Source organism: Pteropus alecto, unplaced genomic scaffold (genome assembly GCF_000325575.1).
Source record: "Pteropus alecto unplaced genomic scaffold, ASM32557v1 scaffold185, whole genome shotgun sequence".
In the NCBI taxonomy this organism is placed as follows: Eukaryota; Metazoa; Chordata; class Mammalia; order Chiroptera; family Pteropodidae; genus Pteropus; species Pteropus alecto.
In genome coordinates this window covers 2,556,840-2,581,355 of record NW_006438088.1, presented here as the reverse complement: position 1 = coordinate 2,581,355, position 24,516 = coordinate 2,556,840, and the positions used below count along the sequence as shown (strand labels likewise).

Sequence of the window (24,516 nt, the reverse complement as noted above, 5' to 3'; positions counted from 1 at the left end):
TGCTATTTTTGAAGGTCAGGGTGAAAATCTCTTACCACAGGAATAAAAATGGTATTGAATTAAAATAGAACTAAATTGTGATTATATCTGTCTGCAAGGTGATTGATAATAGCTTTAACAAATGGAACCACATGATTTAAAAAGAGGCCCATGTAGAACTCCTGGACAGTGAGGAAAACAACTCATAAAAGTGAGTGAGTAAAGTAAGTCCCAGGAATACAAGGATGCCCCTTTTGCTATTATATGTAGAGACAGGGCAGTGTTTTGTCGGGGGTGGATAAGCCTGCTGGTTGAAACAGGGGCCGGCTGCCTCTCAAGGGACTTTATTTATTTATTTATTCATTCATTCATTCAGTCATTCTCTCGGGACCTTTTGCACGTTTACTTTTTTAGTCCCGTCCCCTGATCCCCTCCCTTTGGCAACTTGTTCTCTATATCTGTGCCTCTGTTTCTATTTTGTTTTGTTTATTCATGTGTTTTGCTTTTTTTAGATTCCACATATAAGTGAAATCATCCAATTTCCTACGTGACTTATTTCACTTAGCATAATACCCTCTAGTTCCTTCTATATTGTCGCAAATGGCAAGATTTCATTTTTTATTGCTGAATAATATTCCATTACATATATGTATGTATACATATATGCACACACTATGTCTTCTTTAGCTATTCATCTCTTGATGGATATCTAGGTTGCTTCCATATCTTGATTATTACTAGTAATGCTTCAATGAACATAGGGGTGCATATATCTTTTTGCTTTCAAGAGACTTGTTTTTTAAAACACACACACACATGCAGCTAAATGAAGATGCAAGGCAGCCTTTTAGTTTAAGGATTTTCTTAATGAGCATTGAAAGGCAGGTATTTGGAGAAGGAAAAAATTTCCATTGTAGTCGAAAGAGGATGTAAGTCGTTGCGATTGGATGAAACACTAAAGCATATTTAAGCAAAGCAAGAGGCAAAATAGGCAGTTTCCTACTCTCTGGAAGAGGCGTACGGAATGTATAAAGAGAGAAACAGTGTGAGTAGAGTGGGGCATGGAGGAAATTGAGAAAGATGAAAGTGGGAGGTGAGCTCATCTAGAGTTTCAAACTCAGAGTAGGAACTGTGGGTTCTGGTCTTGCCTTTGGCTGGCTGGTTGGCTGCCTGTTCTGGCTGGGATCACCACCATCCTGCTCTTTAGTTTGCTCAACTGGGAAGAGAGTCGGGTATTTTAACAAGATAGTGTGGAAGATAATGAGTTAGTAATTCTGCATTTACAAATACTTATAGAGTCTCAGGGAATATATTAAGCATATATTTAAAAGAAATAATTTTTACACAGTGGTTTTGGGAGATGAAATTTTTCTTAGATCGTTAAAAATACAGTATAGATTATCTGATATATGGAGGAACTACTTTTTTCCCCAAATAATGACATCAAATTTTAGCTGTTACATGTATTTTAGAATCTTTATATCCAGAATTTTCTATAATAGATATCAGAATTTTTATAAGAATCTATACTTATCTGGCTCACTTCACTTTTCAAGATGATAAAATATGAAATGTCAAAACATTATTGTTATCATAAATGTAACACTCACATAATTTTCGAGGTATTCACTCTTACATTTTCAAAATGACTAAATAAAGCATTATATTAACTATTAATCATTTCCTACATTTTTCTAAAGAAATTACTATGATACAGAAATCTATTTTACACATCTAAGAAAAAATGTTCATGTTTCCTATTTATTTTAATGTCACAAATGTGTTATTATTGTGCTACTTTCTCTGATGTTTTCATGGATACAGAAAAAAGCAAACAAAAAAAACAGAAGGAAAAAAATACTGATTTAAGTGTTAACGCTGTTGTTATTAATAGTACGCTCTGGTAAGGTACCACCATCTGCTAAAAGTTATACAGAAAATAAGCTGAAAATCTGAAAGACCAGAGTTATTACAACATACAGAATAGAATTTGTAGATATATCCACACAAGACATCTCATCTTTTTTCCTCCTTTTTCTATTCTATTTGGTTGGTTTATGATGATCCCATGCAGATGAAAGTTGATAAGGCTGGAGGGGTCCTGGTGCCCTAGGATTTTTCTTCACCAAAGCTCAGTGAGGAAAAGGCCAGGGAGGGGTCTTTATCTCAGTAAGTTCTGCTTTGTCTGAATATTAATTTTGTCTCATTTGCACCAAACTATACCAGAGGACTAAAGCAGGATCTGGACATCCGTATTTTCCAGGGCTTCTTGGTTTTACTTCTTTTCAAACACACCCGGTTAAAAGTTCCCAGTATGACAAGCTGGCTGATGTGAAGCAGAGCCCTGGATTGTGATACATTATACGTATCGGGAATAATGCTTTGAAATAAAAAGAAAATCAAAGTTATGAAACACTTGAATGGAGCGTGGGTCTAGGTTTTTCTACCATCTGCTTTTTTTCTCCTCTGCACAGATGCCATGTATGTGAGCACGCTGCTCTGGTGACAGGAAATACCTGCATAGCAGAACGGGCGACTGAGAGGGTGGATTTTATAACCTGGAGGACAATGAGAGTAGCTTTACATGTGGGTTTTAATTTGTTCCAGGGACTAAGAACGAAGGCAAGAGCTATCCTCATTACATTCTCTTATTCATGTGTTACTAAGATTTCTCTTTTAATTTGTTTCCTCCATCCATTTTAGAATTTTTCAAAGGCTCGCATTGAGCAACAGTTTTATCATTGCCTTAGATTGTGCATGTGTGATTGTGTAATAAATCTGTGAAATCTTAGACCTAAATGAATTTAGCTGCTTCTACAACAGACTGGCATTTCTCTGCTATGACTTTTCTCAGGGTCAGAATGTCCAGCCTTGTCTTGAGGTGGAACGAATCACTGGCTGCAGTTTCAGAGGCAACCTGTGGTCACTGCAACTTTTGGCATTGAATCTGTGATAAGGGGAGGTTTGGAGTGTGGAGGACAGGCGTACAGAGGAGAGGCCAGTGAAATTGCATTGAGCTGGGTTTGCAAAATGATTTATATGTATTTGATCCCATGTGCATGATATGTCTGCAAATAAATCCATCTCTATTTTATTCATAGTTCTAATGGCAAGTCTGTGTCATGGTCTGAACCAGGTGGAAGACAGGTGCCCAAGGCACAGCACATGTGGCACCGTCTCTCTGTGCACGTGAAGACCAATGAGACGGCCTGCAACCAAACAGCCGTCATCAAACCCCTCACTAAAAGTTACCAGGGCTCCGGCAAGAGCCTGACCTTTTCAGATACCAGCACCAAGACCCTTTACAACGTGGAGGAGGACGATGCCCAGACGGTTGGCTTCAGCGCCCCCAGCAGCCCTTCCATGGTGGTGCACCGACGCGTGCCAACCGCGGTGAGCACACCGCCTCTGCTGCCGCACCTAGCCGCAGAGGAGACCCCCCTCTTCCTGGCCGAGCCCGCCATCCCCAGGGGCTTGCCCCCTCCACTCCAGCAGCCGCCGCCGCCGCCGGCGCTGCCGCAGCAGCAGCAGCAGCAGCAGCAGCAGCAGCAGCAGCAGAAATCCTTAATGGACCAGCTACAGGGAATGGTCAACAATTTCGGCACCGGGGTCCCGGATTTCAACGCGGTGCTCGCAGTCCCGGGGGTTCCGGGGAACGGGGTGCGGCCCCTGTACCCGCCCCCGGCGCCCCCGCAGCACCTGCAAATGCTCCCGCTGCAGCTGAGCACCTTGGGGGAGGAGCCCGCGTCCCCGGCAGCCGAGGACGAGGACGAGGACGAGGACGACAGCGAGAGGTTTAAGCTCCTCCAGGAGTACCTGTACGAACGGGAAGGGAACACGGAGGAAGACGAACTGGAAGAGGACGAGGAGGACCCGCAGGCGGCCAGCAAACCCGCCCCGGAGGATTCGCCTGCTCTGACGCCTCCGTCGCCTTTCCGCGACTCGGTGGCCTCGGGCAGCTCGGTGCCCAGCTCCCCCGTGTCCGAGTCGGTGCTCTGCACCCCTCCCAACGTGACCTACGCCTCCGTCATTCTGAGGGACTATAAGCAAAGCTCTTCCACCCTGTAGGGAGGGGGCGACCACATGGAAAAAGCAAGAGAAGTCAGGGAGCACCAGCACCTCTGGGATGTGCAGAAAGCTGGGAGGAGAAGCCGGGGAGTGGAGGGGCGGAGTCCGGAGGGGAGGGGACGCTGCCAGGGCCCCAAGTGAGGCGAGAGGCACTGTACTCCGCAGGCCAAAAAGGATCCAGGCGAGGATTCCGATCCTTGAATGACTGACAAGGCTTCTCCGGGAAGAAAGGGAGTTCTGACAAAGCACAATCCCATAGAGTATAGAACTTTTATCACAAAAATAAATCAATAAAGTGAAATCGACAAAAACAATCTCTTTTGGACACTCGTGCATAGATATACGTGCCCACATACACTTGGTCAGTTTGAAAAGGGGCAGCACACGAGGACCAGCCCATTGAATCATGAGTTCACCTCTTGGTATTCGTGGTACTCCTTGTGGACATGGTGGAGACTGGACAGAGCAGGTGGGTGAAGGAAGGGCGGGCATGGAACCATCCAGGGAACAGATGATGCGATAGCAGCTCATTTCTCCGTAGCCGGGCTTCCTCCTGGGTCCACAGACTCCTAGTCTTCAGTAGACTCTCAAACTGGCCCAGTTAGGGACCTCTCTTCACCCTCTGCACCCGATGCGGTGCCAGCCTTCTTGTCACACGTGGAGAAAGCTGCATGGACAGCCTGCTGCTTCATGATTTCTCTCTATTTAGGAAAACAGGAATAAGAGTAAAATCATCACCAAAAAGTGCTTCATTGGGAGTGCTAAGGGAGGACGGAATGAGAAGCAAGACAATAATATACAAGCACGGAGCCTGGAACAAAATCAGTCAGCACAATCAGCTTCCATATTTGACATTCAGTTATCAATAATTTTGGGAAAAGTTTAGAACAAGAGATTGTTTTAAGAGTGGCTGAAGACCTTTTGTGGATCAACTTGTGTTTGTGCCAAGGGGGCTCACCTTTGCCCTTCAGTTAAAGAGAACAAACAAACCATGTGGCAAAATCGTTACCTTCCATTTACTGTAGCAAACAATACTTACCAGTTGAACTTCTAAGATGCAGTATGTGTGTTTGGTGCCAATGTTTCTCCTATGTACTACAGAAACAACTCCATCTTTGAATTTAATGGTGTACTCATAGCAACTATTATTGGCAAATTAAATGTTTAATGACAAATAATTCTTTCCTATTGTTACAGAAGTCCCTGTAACTAGTGAGTGAATGTGTTCCTGTGTTCTTGTATACACGTGATAATAAAATTTGTGCAATGTAATGTCAATCTAGCTGCAACTAGAAAATTGTCTTTCTAATACAATATAGATATGTTTATGTTTCTATAGTGTTTATACACCATTGTCACCAATATCTACAGGAGCTCTTTGAAGGTTTGAGTGCTGTGGTGCAATGTTTTTCAGATGATCCTTCCTCTTCTAAGAGGGAACTTATTTTTCAGATATTTTATGATGTGGGAATATGTTATTAATGAAGTTTCAGGTTTGAAAACTTGTTATACTGAAAGTTCAAAAAAACTGTGGGTAACAATTAAAAAGCTACGTTTTATAAACTTGCACATGTCATTATTAAAACATAAGATTGAAATGACAGCATTTAGATGATTCCAGGTTACTTTAGATTTTTAAAAACATTTTCCACAGCTACTTGAGCTTTATAGGCTTAAAGCATATACTAACTTCTAAGAATGCTCATAAGTTCTCAAATTATTTATTCATCACTTTTGCTTTCTTTTAATTTTTACTTCCATGGACCTTTGTTCCTATATTTTATTGTCATAATTTTTCTTCTTTTTTTTTGTTATTTGCTGTGTACAATATCCATGTATGTGCAATCCAGTTGTTTCGTGTTTGCTTTCTCCTTTTTACCACTAATAAAAGAGCTTTTTCTTGCTGTTTTGATTTCTTCTATTATTTGTAGAATGAATCTTATCCCCTTAAGTATCTTTGTTTATGCTTTATGTTCGGTCATATTTTAAGATGCCCCCTTTGCTGAAGCTGCTGCTTTCTCAGCTCAAAATCATCGTAGAATCTTTAAATAGCCACCACATCATTTGTTCAGAATTTTATATCAACCCCAATGTCTGAGACTCACGTTTCTCCTATCACGCCATAGTCTATTGCCAAGTTTAGTCAGTTCCATACCAAGAATGGACTGCCTTTCCTTTAAAAATTATTTTATAACACTTTTGATAGAAAGATCTCATGACTGAAACATTAATTTTAGTTCCATATTTTTATTGTAATGAAACAGAATGAAGAATATGGATGGTTTCAATGCTTAATAGGTGGTCTACTAATGGGTAAACTAGCAAGAGAAAGCATGTTTTGTTTTGTTTTTTTATCTTGATGCCACTAACATATGTCCTTTATATCACAGGACTTGTGCATTCAGATTTTTTGAAAGTAAAAATAGATCAGGAAAACTGCTTCTCCCATTTAGATAATATGTCAGTTTGTTCTGAGGTTTTTGAGACGTTTGGTGAATACATTCAACAGTGGTTGCATTATTACTCTGAATGCCTCCTCTTATCATGATTACAAGTTTTCCTGACTACAATAGAGTACTAGCTCTTATATCATAATTGTTCAAAATTGGAAATGGACGCATACATATTCTATACCAAAAGGGCAGAAACTCTTCACCTTAATGTATGTGCTTATACACGTTGTTTAGCTTCTTGTAGAAATGTTTTCGTTTGGCTTGTTACTGCTTTTTGTCAAATAATCTTGAAAGTGCTGTATAATAAACATTTTCTATTTATTAAATGTGTATGTTCCTTCTCTATACTTCGTAAGAGTTACATTATTAGAAATAGAAAGAATTCCAATGGTTTGATTTTGCTCAGAACCTGTCTTCTAAGTGAAAGTTGAGAGCACCATACAAAATCTGTGGACCAGAAAGATGACAAATTAGAGCACAGTTTGATTCTGAGGAAGGCAGTAACTTAAGCTTTAACAGTTTAAAATGAAATCCAAATTTAAAATTTTCAGTGCCATGGCAACATTGTCATTAGTCTTTTTCATGGAATGCATGAGGCTTGACAAACTTCTGGATCTTCAGCAGAGTTCTGGAGACAATGGCATCTAAAAGCCCCCATATTTGTTTTATCTGTGCTCTACAAGACTTTTCTCTCCTTGGCTCACACTCTAGGAGACCTGGTTTCTTACCTTGCTGATATCCTCTCGCTCACCCCAAGCGTGATTCTCTTACATTTCAATGGAGACTTCGCCGGTCTTCAAAACAAGGGAGCCTCTGTTATTCACATCTTTTGCCATAAGATGCCTGCACAGTTAAGCATCTATCTACCAACTGTCACTCAAAGAGAGAACAAGGTGGTACAAGGGCCAAATCCATGAGATCGTGATGTGTTTAGATGGTAGGAGCAAGCTCTATAGAGGAAGGCTGATGTTGAAGAAATGATCAGACTCAGGGTTCCAAGACACCAGGGGATTCTTCACTGGGCCCAGAAAATAGAATAAGAAATTATGAAAGGGGAGGTTGGTGTCTCAGAAGGAAAAGTCATAGAAGAGAAAATGAGAGACAAAGGAAAGAGAAAAAAAGAAGAAAAATGAAAATGTTTCAAGCGTGTAGTCCGAAGATACACCTGTATATCACGGTAGATCATTAGGGCATCCACTTGGACAGTCCAGAAACATCACCATAAGGAAAACGTTTAGAAAGGTTGGGACTGGGATCCAGATAACACAAATAATGTACGAGTAACTGCCCCCAAAATTTCTACAGAGGATACTCTGAGAGGGAAATCAGAGAACGGGGGAGCGAGATTTTATTAACCTGCTCCGTGCCAGACATTTTGCTCGGTTCTTTGCATTCATTCTCATTTAATCTTCCCGTTCTATCGCGACATGGGTGTTAGAGCACCGAAGTGACTTGCCCAAATTCTCTCCACTGGTAAATGGCCTGGCAGGAATTCAACACCCATCCTAAGCCAGTGTGGAGCCTGTGTGATTCATCTTCTTCCCAGAGCCCAGGATAGTTGATAGGAGTTAGTGTCTGTTAGAACTGCTCCCTTTTTTCTGTTACCACATACTCGCATCCCCGACCCCATTATAATTTACATGGCTCTTTCTCTCAACAGACTGTAAGTTCCTTTTTCGCTTGAGATCCATTTTTCTTCCTAATTTCTGAGCCTCAGGGCAAAGCAGACGCTCAGTAAACGTTTGTTGAGAAAGTAAATGAGTGTTGCAATACCACAGAGTTTTTGCAGCTCAATTCTCTGAAGATTTATTTCCAGATCCTTATGGGGTCCAGAGCTCTGTGTTTCCACCTACTAATCCTAACTCTGCCAACTGGAAGAACACATGTTTCCTTCATGAAAAACAAGCTCTCCTTTTGGCATCGGAGAGAGCTGTCCCACTGGGCAGCAGGTCTGCCGAGCCTGCAGAAGATGGTAGCAATACCCAGTGTCCACTGAGCCCAGCCAGTGGTCTGGCAAGGCAGTAGTAGGTGTGGGAAACAGCATCTTCTGCTAAGGACTCTGGGTAAGACAACAATTGCTAAAGAGGAGCACTGATTTATGTGAGGACAAATAAGTCATCCATGGGGAAAGCATAGGCTGGGGCTTCCTTGCGTATCAAACTATCTATCTTTAGACAAAGTGAAAGGCAAAAACAATCACCAAGGCTTGAGGAATGTGGAGGAAAGGACAAGCCTAGTTAGGGAGTTGAAGCGATGACACCATTAAACTGAAAACTGGCTTGATTTTCTCAGGGTAGCTTGGGAAGCAATATTTATAAATGAATAAACAAGAGAAATGAAACTTAAGAAAGGATAACAAAGACCAAAGGAAAACAACTATAGAATTATAGAGTTAGAAGTAAATTTTGAAGCCACGTAAAATATGTTCTCTCTCTATTTAGGATTCTTTTCTCTTTCCTCCTGTCTCCTTCTTATGTCAGGCAAGGCCAAGTGAGAAGCCACCGATGACTGGTGTAGAGCCAGGGGAGGGGCCGGGGGTACAAGGCGCATCGCCTGCAGGTGTGCAAAGAGGAGAGAGCAGACAGCCCTGGATGCTGGGAAGAACAAGTCCAAAACTACCTTGCTAATTCACACAGCTGGCCAGAGAACATAACTGAGGCACAAACCCAGAATCTGAGGAACCAGGAAAACTGAGAAGGATCAGCAAGGCATGCGACGAGACGGTAGCCTGATACAATTCCAGAAGCAAAGTTCTGGTGACCGGATGAGCTTTTGGAGAGAACCACAGAGACTGACATGTGTAACCTGGTTCACTTTAAGGAACGGGATGGATTTAGGTGATTTTGCCCTTTGTTTAAGTATTTCAAGTCTAGGACCTTGCATGTGATGGGAAAAGCTCAAATTGTCAGAAAATTCTTAATTTTCCATGGCCAAAATTTACCATTTTCTTACTTTTGCCCAATCAGAGTTCTGCCTTCTGCTAAAAGATTGAACAAATTTAGTCCTCTGTGCGCACAACTTCCCTTCAGCCACTTGAATATGCTGTTCATTCTCCCAGCCACAAAGCTTCACTTCCTTTAAATGTTATCTGTTATTAGGTTCCTAAACCTCTAATCGGGCCATAGTCAGTATTTCAATTTTTGAATATTTTTTTAAAGCGTTATCCAGAATTAGACATAAAACCACACAAATAATTTGACTCTTTAAGCATTATTCCAGCAGCGCTGCCTAAAGATGTTAATTTTGTTAACAGTCTTCCCACATTTTGAGCTCACATGTCGCTCAGAGCCAATAATAACCCTTAAGCCATCTTCATATGAGCTGCAAGAAATAAATATGAATGTGACCCTTTTGTTAAGTTGGGTTCCCCCAGAAACAGACCCTGAGAGGAGTATTCGATTGCAGGTTGTGTGTATTACAGAAGGGATCCCCGGAAGCACCAACAGGAGGGTGGGGGAGCGAGGCAGCAAGCAATACACAACCGTTATGGGTGCGTTACTGTGCAGGTTGCCATCGTGGGACTCAGTCCCACTGGAGACCCTGAGACACAGTGGAGTACTTGCCTCATAATTGTCCCTACTCCCCAAAGGGCAAGGGTGTTAGGAGCATTCAATCACCAATTCCCGTCACGGCAGAGGGCTGCTGGGGAGGCAAGTGCATGTTGATCCCCATTACTTGGTGTGTCTCCTATGCAGGCTCTGATTTCCAGAGAAAGCCTTTGGGTAAAGAATTGCAGAGGCTGGCAGTGGGACCCCAAGGGGAAGGTGTGTGTCAGGAGGTGGCAGGGCACCAACAGTCTCTGCTACATATATGATTCGGAGACAGATAGCTAGATGATAGATTGAAAGATAGATAATAACATAGATATGCACAGATACAGATAGATACCAATACAGATAAAAGTAAGGAAACAAAAAGCTGTCGAAGGCAAGGCAAAGGTATATTGAAAGGCTTGAAGTGAGGGCAAGGGCTTCTAGCATCAACCAAAGAGACTAATAGCTGATAGAAGGGGAGGTCCATGTGGAAGCCGAGTCATGAGGAGGGAAAATAGATGGCCTGAAAGGGAAAACAAACGAAGTCATGAGAGAGGAGAATGGACTCTGGGCAAGAATCAGCAGCAGGGATGGGGTGAGTGGGGGTGTAATGGTGTCCATGAGAGCCTAGTGCACACAGCAGTGGGGGAGGCTGTGTGGCTCAAAGGCACAAAGGGATCTCTAGGGACCTAACAGGTTGTCCAGATCCTACTGCCACCCCCGCACCCCATATCTAAAATTTAAAATAAGCCACAAGAAGGGGCAGGGCTCTCCTTGGAAGGATGCAGAAAAAATAAACATTGTATATCTGTATATCATGAGAGTCAGAACTCCTGTTTGGGGACAGGTAGGCAGAAGCGTGACCTATAGCAATGTAGTAAAATTTGATGCAGGTGACACCAAAGCAGAGATCAGGAGTAGGTAGTACTGAGCTCTTAGAAACAGCGAGGAAAAGAGCTTCAAAGGATGTTAGAGGTCAAGGATGGGTCAGTGTCACCACATGGACAGTCCAAGCCAGGAATCGATGTGGAGAGATGGCTGTGGAGAGATGCAGGGATCATCCAACGGAACGAGTAAAGCAACCGCAGGCAACAGTCAAAACACATCACAAAGCAGAAGCTGAAACAGAGGAAGACGGGGGTATAGGCTGTGTGCAAATTATACGAAAGGCAATGCTCTCTCTTCAAAGACAATAGAATTGGGAAATGCCACGGTATTTGCCATGTGGCAGGTAGGGGCTTAAGGTAAATCATTAAAGTGACCTATTTAGTATTCATAAGCTAAAAGCATTTCTTACTGACAGTAACAAAATATACTATAAACATTATGTCGATATCTTATAATTTATTTAACCATTCCCCTATTGTTAGACATTTAGATCGTTTATAATTTTTTGAATCTTATAAATAGTATAAAGAGTTATTTCACACCAAAGTCTTGTTCTATTTCCAGTGCTGGTTTCTAAGATGATATTATCAGTCATTTTTTAAAAGCAATTATTTCTTTCCTGCCAAGCAATATATACTTTATGTCACATTTAACTTTGTAACAGCTTTTGAGGTAAGACTTACTCTCATTTTATAAATGAGAACACTGAAGCTCAAAAAAGATGAAGTAACTTGATTAAGATCACAAGCTGATGGGATAGAGAGCTGGCAGTACAGTCTCTGGGTCCCAAAGCCCACCCTCTGAACCACCGTACTACGCTGAAAATTATGCTGAATACTATGAAAATATTACACTGAAAACTGTTCTGAAAGCTCTTGATACAAATAAGCACTCTTAGTTTGAGTAGCAAAATAATAGAAAAATTACATCGCTTGCTCTAGAATCACCAGCTGGGAAGCAGGTATGAATTATCTCCAAAAGGCTTCTGGATTCCATGCAGTTGGGCGTTCGATCTAACTCCACAAGCAGAAGTCCCATCACATATTGACTCATGGAAAGCTACCATGAGGAAAAAATTCTAACTCAAAAATCCCTTTTTAATTGTCTTAATTCATAAAAGTATTAGGAAAATACTTGACACCAAAAACTATGGTATTTATTGATGTAATTAGTGTATTCTATGGTTCTGAAATGTAATCAATAACATGTCATTCACAAATAACTTGTTTATAGGGAATTTCTTTAAGGCTTACTGTTTTTTGTTTTGTTTTAAGCAGGTCATTATTATTTCCAGAATGCTTACTAAAAGAAATTAGAGGGGGAAAAAAAGTAGAAAAAAAATGACCCCTCACCTCAAAAATGTGAAAAAATTTCATGAGTATATATATAAAGATAGTCAGCTAAATTCCTAATAAGTATCACTTAATTATAAAATTAATTGGAACATTGCTTGATTATCGCTAAAACTTTGACATATTAGCTACTTTCTTTAAATAAAGCTAGCTATCAATTTTAATAGACGAAACTCACTCAACAGATTCAATGTATTTAGGGGGACATTGCAATATATTTGAAAGAGCCCTAAGTTGGACATTTTTAGCTTTGCCCCAGATTAGCTGTTTAGTGGTGGGTAAATCATTTAATTCCTTTAAGTCATGGCATTTTTATCTTTAAAATAATGAGTTTGGATTATATAAAACATTAATATATGTGTTAAAAGACATTATGTGCCCCTACGTCTCCAGCATTACATCTTTGATGTTGTTTAATCCATACTCTGTGCGAAGCAGGCGTGAAGTCTGCATTAATCAGCATGTGATAGGGTGTGCGTAGCATCAGGAAAGAGGGAGGAAGGAAGGAAGGAAGGGAGAGAGGGAGGGTGGGAAGAAGGGAGGGAGGGGAGGAGAGGGAGGGAGGGAAGAAAAAGGAAAAGAGAAGGGGAAGATGAAAGTGTCCACTGAAATCTCAGTGCTTTAATAAAATAGCATTTATTTCATGCTCACTTAAATTACATGCAGGTTGGCCACTCTCCCACATCCTGATAGCACCGCTAAGTGGAACGTGTGGTCTCTAAGTCACTGCAGTAAGGGAAATGTGTGACTGGAAGTTTGTGCAGATGTTTGTTTGTAAGAGCCAGACCTAAAGTGGATGGCTCCATTCCCCATCCCCAAGACCCCACTCCACACACATACTCTTTAGCTCTAGAGCCAGTCACCTGTCCCTTGAAATCTAACTGCAAGGGAAGCTGGGAAATGTAGTTATCCTAATGCCTAAGGATGTAAATAATGAGCACATTGCACTACCTCTGCCACAGTTAGTATCTTCAACCTACAGATAAGAAAATTGGAGCTGAGATATACCAGGGTCACAGAGCTAATAAAGGATGACGATAAAACTGACAGGATCGCTAGAATTCAGGGCTTACCTTAGTGAACACAAAACCATGCAAACCTCTACAGCTCCTTGCACCTCTAGCACTTGACCACCTTGACTGCACCCAGTAAACAGCGTACCTGCTGGTGCAGAGTCTTCTGATTTGCTGTCCTTTTGCAGGATTTTACTACAATGTGCAGCCACATACACTGGCTCATGGTAGAAATTTTTCGTGTGGATTTTCATGACCAGTCCTTTTACCAAAACCCAATCTGAGAGTGAAGAGTGCCACCAGACCTTCAGGGAAGGTTCTGCCACCCCAAACAACTAGATGTGACTTAAAATAACCGTCATCCTTTCATAAGGGGATATTTAATTTACCGTAAGTAGTGGCAATGGGGAGAAGCACTTTGAAATGATTGAAAACCATTAAAGTTCCTAACTTTCTGATAATTTTTAATCAAGTGCAAATTAACTTCTCTTCTTACTGCCTGACCTGTTAAATAATTAGTTAAACATTATAAGATGAGGGGAGGGAGAAAATTCATACATCTACAGGACTACTGTAGAACCTCAGTGATAGAATGAAATATTTTCCAGGATGGACGACTTATAATCAGTAAGCAGTTTCTGCTCATTCAAGCTCATGATATCTGACTTGATAAAATGCAATGTATTTCTCCTACAGCAATAGGTAGTATTTATTACTTCATTAGATACATTTTATTCTTCTATAAAAAGCCTACCTTTTAGTAGAGAGTGTAGCTGCAGCCTCTCCAGCAAAAGAGAGCCTCAGAGCTGCAGGGCCAGAGACCCAGAGAGATGGAAGTTATAAAAGGGCTCCAACCATTGATCCATATCCCCAATGCCTAGTGACCCCTGTAGGTTGATATGAGCATTCCCAAGATTCAAGCAGGATGTAATGTATGGCGTTATTTACATTTACTTTTCTGATCATGTCCTCTGCTGCACGGTTTTTCAATCTCATTCTAACAGGTAGTAAAATACTGGTCAAATGTTGTATCGTTTCAGTCTGTTCCACCTTCAGAGAGACAGACTGTTGGCCCTCATTGCTACTTTCCCCCCCACCAGGTTCGAGTCTCTAGATCTGAGATCTGAAACCCCAGAGATTGCAAATATTATCTATCTTTCCTTTCCTAGTCAACCATTCTAAATTTACCTAAACATAAAGGCTAAACCAAAGAGAAAATATACCCTCATGAAAAATTTAGCTTTCCCTGATTATCATCCTGCTGTTTACCATTTCTGCTGAAATAGGAAGGCAAAATGAATGACAAATTTTATTTTTCTCTGGCTCTCATGCATGTTAAAATAATAATACCGCAGAGCATTATGTATAATGTATAAAGCAGTTTCACTTCAAACCATAAATATCTGTATTCCTCATCCTTACAAGCAGCATAAATATGAGACAGGTTTTAGTTTTATCTCCAAATGTTTATCAAAAACTTAAGAAACATTATCTCTGTATACTTAAAACAAGCCAAAAATAAAAAAAGCATTTCCAAGCTAATTCTTTTTAAGCCGTAGTCTAGAAAGAGTCCTGAACACTGCTAAATATTAAAAATAAACTTTACCTTCATTACCAAAGTTAAAGGAAGAAGAGGAAAATCTTTTTCACATTTTAGAAATCATAAGATCACTCAAGATATTGAAAATAAAGTCTGATATGTTGGTGAATTTAATTCCTTAGTAAATACCAGTGTCCTTTATATTCAAAAATAAAGTTAGAAAGGATATTTATGCATACCCCACTGCCCAATTTGATCATGTAACTGCTCAGAAAGTCGTTGGAGGTTCATCCAGAGATTTTAAATAAAATGTCCACAGCTCCTTTGTTCTGTCACCTGGCCAAAGGCAGGATTAAAGTTCTTTTCTTTCCTGAGACCTGTGTGATACAAATGAGTATCACAATATTTTATGCATTTAGTAGTTTGTTGCCGAAAATCAGGGGTCGTGGTGGAAGCACCTTAATCTAATGATTTCGAGTGTGTTCTTCCAGTAGAAGTAAACCCTTATTGTTGGAAGTGAACAGACAACTGGTATCATTGGGGTCTTTCAAGCCCCCAGGTTTTAGCTAAATCAGTTAACAATAATGAACACGAAAAATACAGTCTCTTGCAGGCAGTGGTTCTTAACCTGGGCTGTACTTCAGAAGTGCCCAGAGAGCTTAAATATAAATAAAACATACCTGGCCTAATCTCCCAGTATTTCTACTGTGCAGCCAGGTTTGAAAATCATTGTCTTAAGAGTATATGTCTAGACAGCGGATTAAAAAAAGAAGAAAAACATTTCTCAAGAGTTGTAGAAAAGTCTATTTTCAAAAGAGTCATGCTCCTACCTATAATCCTGGCTCACATTTTGTGTAACAACCATAGAATCTGTCAAATGGAAAAAGAAAAGCTACATTAAACAATAAACAACAGCTCTGAAGGAAATGAAGAACTTTCTTCCCTTGTCTTCATTATTCTTCATCTCCCAGCCAGAACTGGTGTCATTCAGTAAGAGCTGGCTTTAGACTGAACCCCGAAGGAGGCAGGCTGGGGATGTGCGAGGCGGTATTGGAGGATGAACTCTCTGTGCTCTTAACCACAACAAAAGTCTCGGTTGTATTCCCTATATTTTCCTCTCCGCATAAACATGGATATACATTTCTCTTAATTTGAGTTCCATCAGACTCCTTATGGTTCTTGTATTATCTATGAAGAATCCCATACTCGATTCATTAAGGAGCCGGTTATAAAAAACAGACAGAGCCAGACATTGTGCTCTGCTCTAACAGTTCACAGGTATTTCACAAACTAAACACATAGACGAAATGTCCAGGGACACAAAAGTGGGAGGGACCAGTTCAGAGCCTTCCCTCTGCTCAGCAGGCAAGACAGCCACTAATTGTGTTTTTTATGTTGTCAGCCCACCCGGCTCTCTGCACGGAAGAGAGCTGAGCAACAAGAGGCACTGCAGAGTCCATAATTAGACTATCCATGTCTAATTAGACCATCCATGCCTTATCAATACTTTTATCTCCTGGAGGGTTTTGTGCATATTAATTGCTCAGTTAAATAGTCAATCAATAGAAGAATAACAAATGCTGAATTTCAAAGGGGAGTTGTCTTCAGTAGTTTCTTCTTGTTCTACAACCATTAGTAATAAAGGAAATGCAGAGGAGGTTGTCAATTTAGGTGGCATTTAATGCTCCTGACACCCACTGATACATTGTGGAATTTTCTTACTGTTTCGAAAGAAGAAATATAGCTGAGATCATGGCTCATGACTGTTTTGGGGTGTGTGTGTGTGTGTGTGGTGTGTGTGTGTAACAGAATGACTGTCCTAGGTGCTCTCAGTACCACAAAGATGAAAAAGAAAGGAGCCCACAGCATCAGGCACTGTAAGAGACACAGCACATAAATGCTGTCATATAATTTATTAATACATATTATATCTGTTATTTATTATCTCACTTGACTTAATCCTTCATTACAGTCTTGTAAATTTCAGCATCACTTTTTTCTCAGATTTGTAACCAGATCTTCCTCCATAAGATCACCATATCAAGTATTTTATGTTCAAATAATTTTGAAAACCTCCAGTTAAAGTTAAGACAATTTCTTACTGTAGAATATCTTAGAGTATTTAAATGTAATATTCATTGGAGCTCCTATGTACAAAATGTTAAGCCACTGGTTAAACCAACATGCAAACCTTTATTAAAATGACTTCTCTTAGGGGCACTATCTTGGGAAAAAAAACTTTTGTAATTTTTTTGTTTTTACTATACTGCCCTCAGAAGTTGTAGGCTCCAAAGAGAGTTAAATAAAGCCACGAACACCCATCTTAAAGGCATAGTGTGGTCAGTGTCTCAGAGAGGTAGAGATAGAAGCCAGGGCAATTCAGAGAATAAAGAAAATTCCTCCAGCTGCTAGAATAGGCTGCCCAGGAAATGTGACATTTGGACTCTATCATCAGTGCCATCGATTTCCTCCCAGGATTCCACACTCCAAACCCAGTGATTAGCAAACTTAGTTGCTAAAAGAAAGCTTATCGAGAGCCTGTTAGGAGCTGGAAAATTCTTAGGGATGCAGAATCTCAGGCTCCACCCCAGACCTGCGGTTTTTCAAGGTGAGTTGTATTCACAGTCAAGTGAGAGAGGCACTGCTTTGGTTTGGCAGTTCTCAGCATTGCTGCAGATCAGAACCACCTGAAGAGCTTTCACAAAATTCACCCCATACTGGATAGGTCAGAATTTCTGGGCATGGAAGTCAGGCATCAGGATCTTCAAGTGTCATGGCGATGGCAGAGTGCCGCTAAAGTTGAGAAACTGTGGTCTAGGTCTAGGGATTGCAAATAGCCTCCAACGTCCTGTCCTATTCTAGAAACAACTTCTCTCTTTCTCTCTCCTTCTCTTCACTCTTATTCTCCCCTCACCCAACTTCTCTCTTTCCGTTTCCCTCTCTCTTTCTTTCTCCCTATCTCTCTAGTATTAAAAGGGGCAATTCTTCAAGACAAAGTAACAGTCTTTAATGTGTATGCACCTAACAACAGATCATCAAACTACATGAAGCAAAACCTGATAGAAAATCAAGGAGAAATACATAGATCCATTACCATAGTTGGAGACTTCAACACTCCTTTATCCAAAGTAGACAGATCAAGTAGGCAGAAAATCATTAAAAACTTAGTTGAATTCAACAACACCATTAATCAACTGCATATAATTAGCATCCATAGACTACTTCATCTAACAACAGCAGAATACCCATTCTTCTCAAGCTCACATGGAACCTTCATGTGAGCTTCATGTGAACCAAGTTAGATCAGAGTCTGAGCTATAAAAATACCTTCATTTTTTAAAGCATAGAAATCACACAGTACCGGCTCTCAAATCACAATGGAATTAAGCTAGAAATTGCTAATGGCAAGATAACTGGAAAATTCTAAAACATACGGGTGTTAAACAGCACACGTCTAAATAACACACAGGTCAAAGAAGAAATCTCAAGAGAAACTCAAAATATTTTGAACTTGATGAAAATAAAAACACACATTATGCAAATCTGCGGAATGAAAAGGAAAAGAAAAGAAACCAAACCAGGATGAAATTTCTGGCAAAGTCTCAGCCCCAACTTGATTTCTGAGGGAGCTGTGAAAGTGTAAATTACACTGCAGAATTTGTCCTGCCTCCAATGACGGGGAACTGGGATTCCTGGCAAATGGGCCACCTTGGGTGGAGGGAACGAGCATTCACACGCACTTCCTCTCCCTGCACGTACTGAAGACATAGCTCCAATATCCCTCCGAAGGGCCACTATGGAAAGTAAGTCTGAATCAGAGGAACCTTTCCTGGATACCTGGCCTAACTGGCTTTTCTAGAGTGGAATTCGGAATAAGTCAAAACCATAGGAAGGTCTCAGATGATGTGAAACCAAAGCACAACTCGTTTCCTTAGCATGTGCCCCAATTCATGGACAGAAATTTCTCTATGGTTTTCTCACATTTCTTTTGGTGCCAGAGAACATTTCCTCATCCACAAAGCCTCGATCCCACCAAATATCTTTAACTTCACTGAGCAAGAATTTTCTCACATTTATAGTGGGGAAAATGATAGAGACAGTATCAATCACTTGTTTTAAAAATTAAATGACAAAATGCATTATAAACATACTTAGTACTGAGCTATTTACATACTATAGCAAATATGGGCTGTATAGTGTCCCTACAAAATTCATATGCTAAAGCTCTAACCTCCAGTAGCTCTGAAGGTGACTTTATATAGATATGGGGCTTTAATGAGGTGATTAAGTTAAAAATAAGGCCCTTAGGGTGGGCCTTAATCCGATTTGACTGGGCTACTTACAAGAGAGGAAATTCAGACACAAAAAAAGACCCCAAGGATGCCCGTACACAGAGGAAAGACTATGAGTAAATATTCCAAGAAGATGGCCACCTGCAAGCCAAGGATTGAGGACTCAGAAGAAACCAAACCTGTTGACACGTTGACCTTAGACTTCTACCCTCCAAGAATGGGAGAAAATAAAATTTTAAGCCATCCAGTTTGTGGTATTTTGTTAGGGTAACACTAGCAAACTAATGCACATGCTCATCAAAACTGTCCCTTCCTAGTTTCTCATTCCAGTATCCCATCTTTCCTGGGTGTATATGAGTAGATGGATATATGTCAGGAAAGAAATGTGTCCTCTGCACAGTGTTTTGGGCTTATCAAAGAGAACAAAATAGTTTTCCCAGAAGAAATTATTAAATAGACTCATATTCCATATTCTCTGATACTGTAATCTCAGCAGGCAGCAAATTATTCTCAAGGCTATAGCTCAGAGACCACAGTAATGTCAGCATGAGGACCAGATGGAATAAAACCAGGTCCCAGAGTCCAAGTGCATTTATTTTCAGAACATTAGTAAAGGATGAGATGAAGTGAAGGTGAGATCTCCCTTTGGTTTCTCAGGTCTAATTTTGGCTCACCAGCTCTATAAAAGCTATTTAGGAACACTAGGTACTTAACAGAAGCTAAACAATTTCTCCATGTCATGTTCATGATTCTGAAAAATGAGTCTAGGAAATCAAAGTCTTAAATCTCTTTATAACCGCTTTCTAAAGCAAATGATTTCTTAAATAATTTCTATTGAAATACTATGTCTAACAGATAAATCCAGAGATGCGATAGGCTTTTCAAGATGGAAAAAGAAAAAATAAGTTAAAATATTAGAGCAGAGAAAACCGAACTATGAGCTCCTCTTTTTGTAAACCTGGTTAATGTTCCTGAAGCAAAGAGGATGCCTAGCAGTCTCCACAAAACATCTTTGAGTACGTTATCTCACTTGAACTTCACGATAGCACAGGAGATGATAGAGAAGATAACTTAAGGCCAAAGAACTCACCAAGTATTTTGCCTGATATAACAACAACAGGTGAATAGAAGAATAATCCAATTTTAAAGCATTTCTTATAGGTAGGCATTTAATGCAACACTCAGAAAGATAAAAGTAAAAAGATCAAGAATTGAATACTAGGAAAATAATCACATGATATGACACATACATGCCATAACAACATAGATTAGAACAAGCGACGTAAGAATGGAAACAACAAAATGTTATGGTGCACGCACAAAAAACCACAAGAGCAAAAAGTGCGTGCTTCGGAATGTTTAGATTGCAAGTGACGGTAAAGGGGGTCGAATGCATGGTGACAGAAGGAGATCTGACTGTGGGTGGTGAACACACAATGCGATGCACAGATGACATATTACTGAACTGTACATTTGAAACCATATAATCTTATTAACCAATGTCGCCTTAATACATTTAATAAAAAATAATCGATAACATGAAAAAAATAAAAAGAAAACCTGACTCAACCTAGCTCAAATGATATAAGAAAATTATTGAATAACTTAAATGTAAATCCTGAAAAAGCGTAGGCTTCTGGTCAGTCATGGGCTAGTGGTTCAGCAATGTCACTCGAGATCTAGTTTCTCCAAGTTTCTCTTGCCTTCTCCTATGCTGTCTGCTTAAGCCTACCTAAATTTACATTTCTTATAGTTACAAGATGGCAACAGTATCTGTGGAGGGATTGTTTGCTTCCTTTCTAACGTCCAAAAGTTAAAGAGTATCTCCACCAAAGAATAATTGAGCCACTTTGCCAGAAACCCCCATCAAATATCTGCTAGCATCTCAGTCATGTGCCTATTCATCAACCAATCTGTATGGCCAAAGGGGCTGAATGTACTTGTTTAAGTCAATCAGGAAGTACTCCTGGAGAAGAGCTGTGGCTTCCATGACAGAAGGGTGAGTGTTTCAACCAAAATAAGGATACTATTACCAGCACAAAGGAAAATGGACGGTAGTCAACCCCCACTCCTTTCAAAATACATATTTCTAGAGGACATAACATTTGAGACTGGCTTTGAAAAAGGGGTGTGAATGGGGAAGAGGGTTGCCAGGAAGAGGGACAGCATAACCAGAACTCAGTGTCAGGAAAATACAATGAATATGAAGGAGACATCAAATAACCTAGTTTTACAAGAAGAACAGAAGGATGCTTAACTCAGAAGACAACTCATTGGAGGTTTCTTTGTGAGTTTTTAGATACTCTTGGACCCCTTCAAATGATTTAAATAATGTCAGATACATGGACATCATCCTGGAGAAACAGTCCAAAAGTTGTTGAAGGTGTTAGGTACAAAGAACAAACAAACAGAACAAAAACAGTAACTGGAAAACAGTAAGAGTAGAAAATTCTACTGATGAAATAAGGACAGGTCAGGTGCTAACATGGAAGTTCTTAAGTGCCAGAGTATAATGTTCATACTTAATAGAAAGGCTGGCACAGCTCCTTCAGAAAGCAGATTGGGAGAATTAGCGGATTTGGATGGAAGATAATCAATCAAAATCAGGTATATGATTTTAAGGTGATGATAGGACTGTGTCTAAATAGGAAACTGGAATGAGGCACTGAAGCCCAGGATGCAAAGTGAGGGTGGAGATACACTTACGGAAGTTTAGAAACAAGTCAGCATAACTGTGGGCATACAGACACATTCAAAACAACAGCTTCTACCACATTCTTTATCGAGCTTATGTTACTGTCCCAGTATTCAAGTTTTGAGCACTCATCTAAACCTAAGCTCATCCGTCTAAGGAGGTCAGTGTGCCAGGAAATGAAACCAGCTCAGTGGAATTCATCTTCCATTAGCAGTGCTTTTCTTCATAAAAATTCAAGTTTAATTCCATAATGCTTTTCAAAATGATACAGTAGTAGTGAGTCAGCATGCCTTTCCCGTGGGATTCTTGGCTCCCCAACAGGGCAATGTGTCTCAGGATAATGCATATTAATTTTATGAAATAGTATGATTAAATGGCTCTTTTAACCTTTTAAGAAAAAGTAGAATTTATTGTGGGGAAGAAAACTCCAGATTTGACATTCCATGTTTTCTTTTCAATTTGCGGTCGATTGAGATTTAAATTCTATTCGATCATCCCTAAGTTGTTTTGTACAATAATAAATTCTGTAACCGAATAGGTTGCAATGTAGATAAACTCATGGCACAGCTTAGAGTTGGAGAGGAAAGGAATATTATTATATGCTATTCATTGACATTCAATTATAATCACTTACGTGAAACTGGATATAACGGTAGGTAATAAATGAACTTGTTCTACATTAAGCATTTAGAATTTATCTTTCAATATTAATTAGTATAAGTAAGTAATTTCAGAGTGTTCACTAGTGAATAGTTGTGAATTATTGAGTATTTTCAGAATAATATATGAATTGGAAGGAAAAAGAAGAGCAGCAGTATATTGAATAAATAACAAAAATTTAAGTTCTTTTCATTAAGCACAATTCAAGTATTATACCAATGCTTAATTTTTTTCAGCCCCATTCTTCACTTTTATACATCTTTACAATATTATACCTTATCCTCACAATATGAAAGAAGACATAAAAAGCTATAGTGTATATACACATTGCCTTTTGGGATATCTGTGAATCCCAATTTTACTTTTTGGAGAATCCAGTTTCACTCATACTACTGATATTCTATATTACACTATTTAATACTCATCTTTTCTTTATTAGCATCTACCTTCTAATGGAAATCTTTTTCTAAGAAGTTTCTTGAGTCGTTTTGTAAAACTATTATTTCTTAATTCTTTATCTCATTTTGTTTTTCATTCACAGTCATAAAAAAGGCAAGGATGCTTTGGACCATGGCTTACAATATATATTATTTGTATAGCAATTTTACAACAAGAAGACTGTAGCAAACAGAATGGCATCACAAACATTAATTAAGTTGTGATATTATTCACTCAGGCTTCATGAGACAACTGCCCAGTTAAGTATCCTGGGATTTTTAGGACGTTTTATGAGGCTGTGGCTAGCCTGTGAGAACTGGCTGCATCTTACACAATAGTTTCTACATCTGTAGGAAAGTCCCGTCATTTCAGAACACATTTCATTGTACTCAAGATTATTTTGTTGCCTCTCTGGATGTAGCCACAAATGTGGAAGCTAGCTTAAGCTGCATTTCTAGTGTTTTAGAAGACATGTCTACCACTATTGTCCACGAATGGCATGTACCCAAATCAAATAATGACAGAAAAAAAGAGTTTTTATATGGGATAGATAAAGAGACTTTTAAAAACACATTTATAAGCCAGTCTAAAAGCTACCGACAGAAATTTCCATCACTAAATTAGCTTTTAATTGTATGGCATAGGTTCCTCAGCATAGTGGAACCTCGGCCCACTCACAGACCCATTTGATTTCACTGGATTTCCATTAGTCTGTAGTACAGTAAATCCAATAAGGGCAACACAATACATTTAGAATAGAATTAAATTTATTTCATCCAAAGGAAAGGTTTTTTTTCTACTCCAAAAGTGCCTCTTTTATAAGATTTTGGTGTTAAAATGGTTAAAATGACATTAAAGATGGCATTTTTTGTTTGTTTTTTATTGTTTTTTAATAACAAAAATTAGCACCCCTACATTTATCCTCCTGTGTGCTATATGAAATGTTATTTATACAAAATTTTACTTATTTATAGACTCTTAAAGTTTGGAAGCTGCTTAATGCAGGGATCCCAGACGAGCCTATGAGATCAGCTAGTGCTTTTGCTCTACATTCTAGGGTGGCCCCTTTTCAGGACCTGTTCACCCAGACATAAACACCACATTATCTTACAGAATCTTGCAAACAACAGGGAATACCCTGCCCTGAACAACAAGTTGCTTCCCTGTAGGCATTACACCTGCAATTCTAGTACGAGTACCGGACATCAGAAGGATGGTTGTCACCTAGGGTAGCTGACCGATATGGGAGATGACCTTGGTCACAGAGAGCAGGAGAGAAGCAATCCACGTGTGTCTTTATGCAAGGATAGAATTATCTTAATTTCTATTACTTCACTTAATCCTTGGATACTATTTACAGAAAAATGTATTGGCATTCAGAAAGTCTTTGTGGCTTGTTTATGGTCTCACACCTAGTGGCAGACCCAGAATTCATAAATCAAAGATCTCTGACTTCTCTGAATTTCAGGTGACTCCAGCTTTAAGAAAAGGATCTTTTGGGAAAGATTTGGGGATTATCTGCTGAAGCATAAAGATTGCAAATAGTTCGTGTAAATTTTATAGGTGTTGTAAGAACGAGGCACTGACAACATAAATATTATTTGT

The 24,516-nt window shown here is 39.6% G+C and overlaps 1 protein-coding gene across 5 annotated transcripts in view; it reads left to right on the top strand.

Annotated features, from left to right (window-relative positions):
- Positions 1–4,285, top strand: part of GRM1 (glutamate metabotropic receptor 1) — a 328,106-nt gene extending 323,821 nt beyond the window's left edge. For 2 of the 5 annotated variants that reach the window (XR_001517211.1, XR_001517210.1), the window contains 2 exons: positions 3,116–3,489; positions 3,529–4,136. Coding sequence is in view for 2 of the 5 variants with exons in the window: in XM_006915340.1 (XP_006915402.1) it covers positions 3,081–4,047 (967 nt within the window). In the remaining 3 variants the exon portion in view is untranslated. Of the gene's footprint in view, positions 1–3,080 lie in introns of all 5 variants that reach the window. The other 3 variants (XM_006915341.1, XM_006915340.1, XM_006915342.1) reach the window with 3 other exon arrangements.
- The last annotated feature ends 20,231 nt before the right edge of the window (positions 4,286–24,516 follow it).